Source organism: Vigna radiata, unplaced genomic scaffold (genome assembly GCF_000741045.1).
Source record: "Vigna radiata var. radiata cultivar VC1973A unplaced genomic scaffold, Vradiata_ver6 scaffold_185, whole genome shotgun sequence".
Classification (NCBI taxonomy): domain Eukaryota; kingdom Viridiplantae; phylum Streptophyta; class Magnoliopsida; order Fabales; family Fabaceae; genus Vigna; species Vigna radiata.
In genome coordinates this window covers 315,242-325,732 of record NW_014542000.1, presented here as the reverse complement: position 1 = coordinate 325,732, position 10,491 = coordinate 315,242, and the positions used below count along the sequence as shown (strand labels likewise).

At 35.8% G+C, this 10,491-nt stretch overlaps 1 protein-coding gene across 1 annotated transcript in view; it reads right to left on the bottom strand.

The window, feature by feature from the left end:
* Positions 1-5,872: 5,872 nt before the first annotated feature.
* The window catches only part of LOC106778862, an 18,551-nt gene continuing 13,932 nt past the window's right edge, over positions 5,873-10,491 (bottom strand). The window contains exons 7-11 of the mRNA XM_014666862.2: positions 8,829-9,921; positions 8,164-8,310; positions 7,836-8,063; positions 6,613-6,770; positions 5,873-6,478 (exon numbers count right to left, since the gene is read on the bottom strand). Coding sequence (XP_014522348.1) covers positions 6,118-6,478; positions 6,613-6,770; positions 7,836-8,063; positions 8,164-8,310; positions 8,829-9,921 — 1,987 coding nt within the window. The 3' untranslated portion in view covers positions 5,873-6,117. The remainder of the gene's footprint in view (positions 6,479-6,612; positions 6,771-7,835; positions 8,064-8,163; positions 8,311-8,828; positions 9,922-10,491) is intronic.

The following is a 10,491-nucleotide window of genomic DNA, read 5'->3' as shown; positions in this document are numbered from 1 at the left end:
CATCTCCCTGATAGTCCAAAATTGCAACTGCCACCATGATCAGGGGAGTCTTCTTTTTTCCCTTCCCCCATTTTCCCACTTTTATTGCACTTGTCTTTGATCTATTGATTGTTATTATTTCTGATCTTATGCTTGTGACACATTGAGGACACTGTGTCGTTTAAGTGTGGTCTATTGGGGGAGACGTTGATTTGTCTTTGTTAGTTTCTATTTTCTGCGTTAAAATTTTTGTTTTCTAGGTAGTTTTGTTGTGTCTTGTGTACAATTTGCATGTTTTTCTTGAATTCTGGACTATGATTAGGTTGTCAGTTTTCTTTCACTGCATTGATACTCTGATCTATTGGATTCCTTGTTTTTCTTTGCTTGGAAGATGATCATGATGTTTGAGAGCTGAATTGATTGTGACCACATTACCTGTGTGAGATTTGAGCCATTTGATGATCTTTCTTGTGTGTGATATGCCTCTTGATTGCTTGCACATTTGCCTTGGCTTTACTCTGTTGATAATTCTTGACTCATGTGCATGTTTGAAAATCATAAAGGCGTTTTGTTGATTGAGCCTCTCTAACCAAATAGCCTACCCTGTTTTGAATCTTTGTTAGCCCTTTGAGCCTATACTTTACCCTATTTCTTTGTTTTGAAGCGCATACACTAGCCCTAAGTGAAAAACCATGATTACCTTAACCTTAGGGAATTTTGGAGCTTTGCAATTGTTTTGGGAATAAGAGTGGTTTCCTAGAGTTGTAGATGAATTGGCTAGTGAGTTATCTTCTTGTTTTTGTTATGTAAATATGATGTAGCTTGTCCCTAGAAATTGTGTGTTGAATAGAAAAAAAAAAGAGACAGCATAAAAAAAGGGAGAAAAATACAGAAATTTTTTTTGTGAATAATGGAGTCAAGAAGAGGATGGAATTAGAGGTTGTGGGTGTGTTTGAATGTGTTTACACTTGTTCCTCATTGCTCCTCTGTTCCTTATGATTTGTAGCTTCTTATCCAGATGTATCCTCCCTTGTCCTTGGCCCCATTACAACCATGAAAAGACCTTTTGATTGGAACATGCGTATGTGCTTGAGTCTTGATATTAGAGGCTTGCCAAATCTACTTGTGTTTGCTTTCTTGAGTGCATTGAGTGACATTGATTTACCTTAAACACTTGAGAGAAACATTGATTGTGTGCATCTATGAGGCTCTGTTGCTTTTGGTTCATCTCTTGAACTGATTGACTGTTTTCCATGTACTGAATTGTTTGGATGATTCTTTGAGTATCTGCTTTCATTGACTTTGTGTGGGATTCTGCCTATGCCTTTCACTGTCCAGATTTTGTGAGAATTATGCAATTTTGTTCCTGTCCTTATGAGTCTTAGTTGTCTGTATGTTGAGTCTGTCACCTTCCTGATGTTTGAGTAGTTCCCTGGTTTTCGTCTTGGTTTTACCCAGGAGTGCAAAAGACAAGTGTGGTCTATTTTGATGAGTCGTTATTTCTTCAACTATATTTAGTTTATTACACTTAAATAAACCAGGGAATTGTGTTTAATTGTCTGTTATTTCCCCGTTTTCCGAATTCTGCTTAATTTGGTCGGAAATTCGTAATTGTGCTAATTTGGATTTTCTGAGCTGATTAATTGCATTTTTGGGTGCAGGGAAATTTTGGAAACATCATATGGAGCATTGGGATATGGCGTGACTAAACATTTAGTCATTTAGATTCTTATTAAAGTTGTAATTTCGTTTTCTAGAAGCCCTTAATTAGAACTTGGTGTTTTGCACCCTTTTAAGGGCATTTTTGTAAAAAAACCAATTGTGGGGGCCATGTGGCATCTCTTTAGGGTTTCTTAGAGGTGGACCCCACCAATTTTGGAGGCTTGGACGGCATTTAGTTAGGAATTGCCGAGACACATTCTCCAAGCTCTCATATTCTCACACTTTGCATGGTTTCATGAACTTCCTCCTTAGGAGCTTGAAGGGTTTCATTTTCTTTGAACTTTGGGATGAACAAGGTCATGTTTTTCTTCTTCTTTTGCTTCAACCTTGATTTTCTTTGCTTGGTGGTGGTGAAAACCCTTCTATATTCCACTTTGTTTCTTGCTCTTTGAAGTTGAAAGTATGAGCTTGAGGTTGTTTCTTTGCATTTTCATGATGGGTCTTTGGTTTGGATGAAGAGCTAGTTCGTTTTTCTACTCATTTGCTGCCATATTTTCGTATTTACTTTGGTTTTCTTGGATTGGATGATGAAAATGGGGTTCCATGTGAGTTTTGGGTTGAAGAGAGCTTAAGGTGTTGTGTGGGTGTTGTGGGTTTGGCTCTTCTTGATTTTCGGTTTTGATGTTTGAAGCAAGGATGGAACTAGATTTTGGGGTTATTATTGTGGCTGAAAAGAGCTTGAATTGGTAGCTTAATTATCATTTTAGTTTTTGCAAAGAAATTTGAAGAGTAGAGAGTTAGAACTTGGGTTGAAGGAGTTAGATTTTGTGTTTGATGTGTTAGTATGATTTTACATGTGCAAGCTTGGTTTCTAGTATTGGAACCAACGAAAACAAATGCAGAGAAGACTAATATCACATAAGTATATCAGAAAAATAAACTTTCTCATTGAAATCAAATGAATGGGGTACAAAGTTTATATACTAGAAGGATATAAACTAACAGACATAACAGAAAAGAAACAAAAAACTGAATTTGAATTACACGGCAGCCATTACTCTCCCTTAATTCAAATCCTTGAGTGACACAATTCCAATCTTTTCCCGCATGACTTCAAATTTGTCAGCAGCTAGAGGTTTTGTAAACAAGTCTGCAAGTTGTTCTGTAGCTTTGCAGTAACATAGTTCAATCCTTTCTTTATTCACAATGTCTCTCAAAAAGTGAAACCTCACCTCTATGTGTTTGCTTCTTCCATGACTTACTGGGTTTCATGCAAGGTTGATGGCTGAGGTGTTGTCCATCTTCAACTTCACTGGTTTTTCCAATATCATCTGCAACTCTCTCAACAATTCTTCAAGCCAAACTCCTTGACAGGCAACGTAATCCCCTGAGACGTATTCTGCTTCACAGCTAGATAGAGCCACAACAGATTGCTTCTTAGATGACCTTGAGACTGGTGCACCATCCATGAAGTAGATGAACCCTGATGTACTCTTTCTCTCAACTGTATCACCTCCATAATCAGAATCGCAGTACCCTGTGAGCTCCAAGCAATTTTCCTGACTTCCATATGGGAACAAAATTCCATAATTTGAGGTGCCCCGTATGTATCTTAAGATGCGTTTCACAGATTCCATATGAATCTTCCTCGGTTGACTCATAAATCTGCTTACTAAGCCTACTCCAAACATTAAATCAGGTCTGCTGTTGCACAAGAACCTAAGGGATCCAATAATCTGTTTGAATCTTGTTTCATCCACCTCTTCTTCAGCTTCATCTTTCCCAAGTTTTACATTTGCTTCAACGGGATTCGTGCAGCGTTACACACATGCATCTTGAAACGTTCGAGCAACTCCTTTGCATACTTCTGTTGATGCATAACGAGTCCTCTGCTTGAGCGTGTGAACTCCATTCCTAGAAAGTAACAACCCAAGAAAGTAAATATAAAAGTAACAAAAAATATAAAAAAAGTAAATGACAAACAACCCAAGAAAGGAACAAAGTTAGTAACAAAACTATATGAAATTTTAATCGGCAAAGTTACATGCTGCAAGGCTCGAGAATTAACTCAAGAAAGTACACCAAAGAAAAACGAAAAGAAAAATCACCTTGCTAAAGAGTTCAATAGGCGGATCTTGTTGAACCTCCTTTTCAAACATTATTCAAAGAAACTAATACATTTTCAATACATGACATTTACTTACATTGTTATAAGCTTCTTCTTTAATGGAATCCATCACTGTTAAACAAAGCATAATACAAAACCTAAGTCAAAACAACCCAACAACAACCACAAACTCAAAAAATTCAAACTTTCCACCCAAAAACCACATCAACGAGAAAATGTTCAACAAAACTTCAAATCATAGTTAGCCATACCACGATAAACCACAAAATAAAAGAACAACCCCAAAATGCCCAAATTTTTTTAAAGAACTTAAACTCACCGAACAAAAACAATGCATTACCGAAAGCAACACCGGAAAGCTTCAAAAATCACCTCCAATGGCGGTTCACAGTTAATCAGACCACGATAAACAACCAAATAACACAACAATCCCTAAATGCTCAAAAAAATTTTAAAGAACTTAAACCCACCGAACAAAAACAATGCATTACTGAAAGGAACGCAGAAAAGCTTCAAAAACTATCTCCAATGGCGGTTTCGGGGTTCGTTGGTTCCAAATGACGGAACGGCGGCGTATACAACATTGCAGTTAATGGCAGCACTCCGACGAACTTCAAACACCGTTAGCAGCGACCACGCTTGTGGGGGAGAATGATGCGAGTGGGTGGCTGAGAGGAAGGAGGATTCTCTAGAATGCTCTTCTGCAACTCACCTTCTCTTTTTTCAAACCTTCAAATGAATGTCGTGGAAAAGCAAAACCCTTCACTCTTTCAATTTCCACCTCATTTTCAATTTTTTAAAACATTTTCTACATGGACCAATAGGAGAACAACACGTGTCCGGTGTAAAAAATTTGTCAAGTTTGGGTGTCAAAGTATCGTTATCCTTTAATATATTGGTTATTAGACAGTAATAAGTAATAATTATGTCTTAATGGTAGAGTTTATGGCTTGGAGAATGTGAGTCATATATGTTGTAGTGTCTAGTTGACATGTAAAATAGTAGCAAAACAAGTAGCAATACAAGGAAGTGAACAAGTATTTCACATAAAGGTTTAGTTTTTCCAATATTGAGAAAACTCACACAAAACCATCACTTATCGAACTCAGAAACTGGATTGCTAGTAACCCTATTTTCAATATAATAAAAATAGATTTGCGCTTTGAAATGGTGTCATTGGCATGGGTTGCATAAAGCTAACTTGACAAAGATCTGAACTAATCGACGAAGTTATCCTAGCTTCTTGTAAGGGAATGTGAGGGTCCTTTCACTATTGGATTGGAAAGAGCTAGGAAACTCCTAGAGACTATCGAAAAGACAAAAGCTACTTACGTACGCTTTGCAACTTGACTTTGAAACCAATGCCTTTTGCAGCTCTTATGTCTTGCCTAGTCTTTTCAAGTTCTTGTAAAGTTTACTTCCAAAAATTCTAACCATTTTCCAAAATTATTTTCAAATAATTTTTCCCAAAAGACTATATATGTAACACGATTTTTCATTTTAAATGAAAATACGTAAGGCTTTATCAACACTAAAAAAATCATTTTTTTTTTATTTTTGGGGAAATTAGCATTCTGAAAAATCAATGTTTGTTTAATTAAAAATACAATCTCCAGGCGGAAATTGTAAGATACTAACACTTTTCTTAAGCGTTATTCTCAAACCCAAAATCCAATTTCACAAACTATATTTTATTATGATTTTCTATCTTTTTTCTGTAATATACCGACGATTCCAAAAATCTCTTTTTAAACTCTTTTTTCGTCATTCCATCAAAGATTCATTGCAACAATGAGCCTTTTTGTCCTATAAACTTTTTTATATGAACCTGTTAGACAAAAGGTTAAAACTAGTTTACGCATGTCAAAAATCCAGACCAAGCTAAAAGTAGGATCAAGTTATCCAAACAAACTATTTAAAAAATAACAGATGTTAAATTAAATCAAATACTATATATTTCCATTCCTTGAAATTGTTAAAATTTTTTATCCAAACACAAAAACAAGCGTAGGCTTCTTTAAACAAGGTCTCTAAAATAACTTTAAAAAATCAAACAAATTATATCAATTAGAAACCAATCAATTGTAGTATATGTAAAAAGAGTTTTATCTCTCTTTCAAGTCAATAATTAAAAACTAATTCTTTCCAAGAGGCAAAGATGCGAATTTGATGTCTTTTAGCAAATTCTTTTTCATGTACACACAAGAAAATCCACAGTACCCGATTACATGAATATCACTAGCCAAACTAACCTATTTCCAAACCACTATTTCACTCACTCTTACTAAAAATTTGTATCATGAAAATAAAATCTTGAATGAATGTTCCGTAATATTTGGAAGAGCTATTTATCCATCAACCATTGAATGAGACTGCCTTTGTGTGGGACTAACACTCCCACCACGGCTAATCTTCAAAGTTGTTAATGCTTTCTGGATCTCCATTGTCATGGCACTATCCACACTCCCTGAAGAAAGCTTTTTGTGTGATTTCTGAAGATGGAGTTTAAGTGAACTACTACTTAGTCCAGCATTCTTGCCACAGATGGGACATATTTTCATCATTGGTTTCCGTTGCTGCCACTCCATTGAAACCTTGCCATGCAATTTCTGGTCTAGCTCAAGTAAGATCTTTGCAAAACCATCATTGGGCTGAGATCGACGATGAACTCGTTTTAGAGCATTCCATGCTTCTAACAAAGTGAATTTCCTACAACACGAGCATTTTAGTCCCTAAATTATCCCAAGTACTCGTAGCAGTGAATGATAGTATTAACTATCAAGGAAACTTAGGAGTTGCAAGTGTTCCAATTATCATAAATAAAATTGCATTTTATAACTTACTTCCTAAGCATAAGGTAAGCGAGGACCAAAGTGGCACTTCTGCTTTTCCCCTCAAAGCAATGAACTAAAACACTCTGACCGGCTTTCTCAACATAATCTACAAAATCACAAGCCTCTTCAAATATGCTGCTGATGTTAGAATCTTCATTGTCACACACCTGTTCAATGGGAGAATGAAGAGAGACAATATGAATAATTATTCCTGAACAGAAAACCTCGGTTAAAAATGCAATAGATACCTTGATCTATCAAGGAAAAAAAATAGTTATAGATACTCACAGTTACATTCGTAAATTATACCATATTTAATAGCAAATAAAGTGCATGATTAAACGTGAAAATGAGCAGGCCTAGCTTAACTAGAAAATAGTCTATCTGATTAAAAGATCAAAATTTAAAACCAACGAAATCAAGTAACTTCCAAAAGGGAACTGTAAGAAACGACAAGAGATAAATAGGGATGGAATCATATTATAAGAAAAGAGAAAGGAAATATTTTTATTTCTTTGATCATTTTACAACAATACAGCCATTGATTTATAGACTAGATTGGTCCCAAAGACAATAAAATCTGCCACATTGGGGGAAAAGCCAGGAAGTCAAAAATAACAGTCTACACCTAAATAATTTGATCATGATTTATTACAATATGATTCTGAACATATTTATCACAATATTAATTCAAGGCATAAATTAAGAAATATTTGATAGAAAATTAAGAACAAACTTGTGAGAAAATTTAGTTTGGTCATAATATATCCTGGGTCCCATGGGCTGCCAGTAGCACTACCCAACAGATCATGCATGCATTTGAGGAGGGTTTGCATAACTACCACGCCTGGCCAGAGGGTTATCTCAATTTTCACGTGAGGATGCCCAGTTAAAGACCAAAAACAATAAGCACAAGATAAAAAATGTCGTGTCTACACTTGAAACACAGATATCTCATTTAAGATTGTGTTGGGAATGAAAAACATTCATGAGCATTCATCTTGACCTTTTGAATGAATGGAACATCAAATAGTAATATGAAACTCATGAAGTTATTACAGTAAGAAACAAATAAAAAAGCTCGAATCCAACACAAAAACTGGATTAATCCTGCATGAAAATGCATGCATGATTAGAAAAATGCCGAGTGGGACATTAGGCATGAAGTGAATTGATTCTATCGCAAACTAAACCTCATACAATGGTAAAAAATAGACATTAGTACAACTCACAGAGAAATTTTTGTATGTGAATAGATCAGGAAACTGAGAATCTGATTGGCCAATTTCATTTGTACACAAACATAAAATATGCGTAATTCCCAAGTGTTGTAGGGTGTATGTAGATCTTGCAGCCAAAGCTCCACCGATGAACAGATTATTTGTAACAGCAGATGGTCTCTCTGTATTTGCAGCCTCAGATATCAGTGCAATCCTCTCAAGGATATGCTCAAGTCTGACCTGAAGGTCAATGGAGTGAGTAATTGCTTAATTCATGTATCCTCCATAAGTGAAATGAATCCAACCTATTAGTTCAGAATACTATTTTAAATTGAGATACCTTCAGTTCGTATGCATCAACAACAGTGTTGTTATCACCGCCCCCGAAAAATCCTGTGTTAAAATTGTTCTCCAAGCATAACTTGACTGCATCATTTTTTAGCATTTCATTCCACTGTTCCAATTCTTTATTAGATTCTGAGTCAACCTGGAAATCAGGAAGAGTATTAGACATGATAAAAGACAATAAATAATAAAATGCAGTTTTACTTGTCTTTTCAAAGACAGCTAGTTACAATACTTCTATATCTTTCTCCCTCAATCACCTCAAGATACATGATTAATTGTTTATGACATAGGGAAATGAAACTACCAAAAATCAAATTATTTGGAAGAAAGCAACATTTTCAATGTACCACCCATTTTTAGGACCTCTCCAATGTCAAACAACACTACTTCAAATAAGACAGAAACAAGAACAAAAGGTCAGAGTAACTTGTTTTCCAAAATAAAATAATTGAATCCTATTGGTTACATTCCATGCTCTCATTCTCAAAACAATAAGAGTACACCTGGTCGGTCTTCAATACTGTTAATGTAAATTTATTTTGCATAACAAGCAATATGACAATGGCCGATTATTTATGATCTATCCAGAAAAAGAGACAGGATTAAAGAACCAAAACAATGAATTAAGAAACAAGATCCCGTTCCCTAGAGACCAACCTTGGCAAATTTATGTAAGTCACGAAGCTTGGTTGTCAAGCGCAAACAACGAAGTGACTCCGCACTTCCTTTAGGGTGCTTTCCATGCCAACCTTCTCGTGACGCAGGAGAGGCAGAGTCACAGCAATCTCTACTGCCTGAAGATGATGATGCCCTTGGAGCAGTTCTCTGTGATTCTGAATCACTACAATAATCTTGATGAATATCATTAGCATGTCTCTCCTTAATAGATGGGGAAAGACAACTGCCAGCAAAAGCTGGTGAAGGTAAGTCATGAACCACTGCATCCTCCTTTTCAGACTCTCCTGATGATATTTTGCCTATAGCATTCATAAATAACCTTAACAAATTATCAAGTTTTTGATGAAGTGTGAGTAGGAATATATGGAATCCCTGCATGTCCATGAGAGCGGCACGAAAACCATTACGGAACTCATGAACTAGTGATGCTACATCATCTGTGTGAACATCAGTTGTTGTGTTGGTGTCTTCTAGATGAGGACATCCTAATCTCCCTCCAGTTATATCATGTAATAAGTTAGAAGAAAACTCAGAGCTATTCAGTAGTAACTCAACCAACTTAGGATAATTAACTTGGTCATCTGCCCGCTTTCCAGCAGGGGGTCGACGGGGTACGCCAGAATCAATTGCCACGATGTTAAAGTTAGTTAGCATTGATTCTCCTGATGTTTGACTTTTCATATTCATGTGAGTGGGTATTGATGTGTATTTGATGTCAGAAAGACCAGGGTATTGTGATACCGAACCAAAATTATGAGAATTCATTCTACTATCAACTGATGTTGACCTTTTCTCTTTTTGAAGTGCCCTACTCACCCTTGGTCCATATCGGTTCACTGCAGAATTAAAGGTTTCTCCTATTGTATCCACATTTGCAGAGATTACTTTTTCAGTCAATAACAAATTTGCAGAATTCCCACGCCATCTAAGCTGCCGGCAAGGGAGCCTATCTTCATTTCTGATGACTAGATCCAACATCAGTACTCTGCCAAGGGCTGCTGATGTTCGTTCTGCATATTCCTGTGACTCAAAAGTTCTAGAGCTTTCAAGCAAGGGTGAACCATGCACATAACTACAATAAGATGATTAAAAATAGTCATCTTTAGAATAAATGATAAAAAGTAGTCATCTTGCAGGCAAGGAATAGCTAAGTGATTTTGAACCAAATAGTAACATGTTAACTGCTTTAATTGTTTTTTTGGCGAAATACTGACACTGGATTTGATTTAACATAAATGGAATAACAAAACTTTCGTTTTCATACTAATCCAACTTCCATTAAATTGCCCACCACCACACAGAAGAAAACACATAATAGTATTAGGAGTTTGAGAGTGTATGAGAAAAGAAAGAAACAATAATAGCCTAACTGCCTTGGCAGTTAGGAAAGGTGGGAATTGACTTTGTATAAATAGTTTTTGAATACCTGTTTAGAGGACTTTTGGATTGATTGTAGTTCCATATGAGAATTAAACTGTAAAATAATTCTAGAGGGCTTGATTAATTCCTCTCATAATCTTCTATTTATAATAATAAATTGATACAAGAGTACATGATAATTAGAGTAACCTAGACACAATATAATCATGATAATTAGAGTAACCTAGACACAATATAATCATGATAATTAGAGTAACCCTAG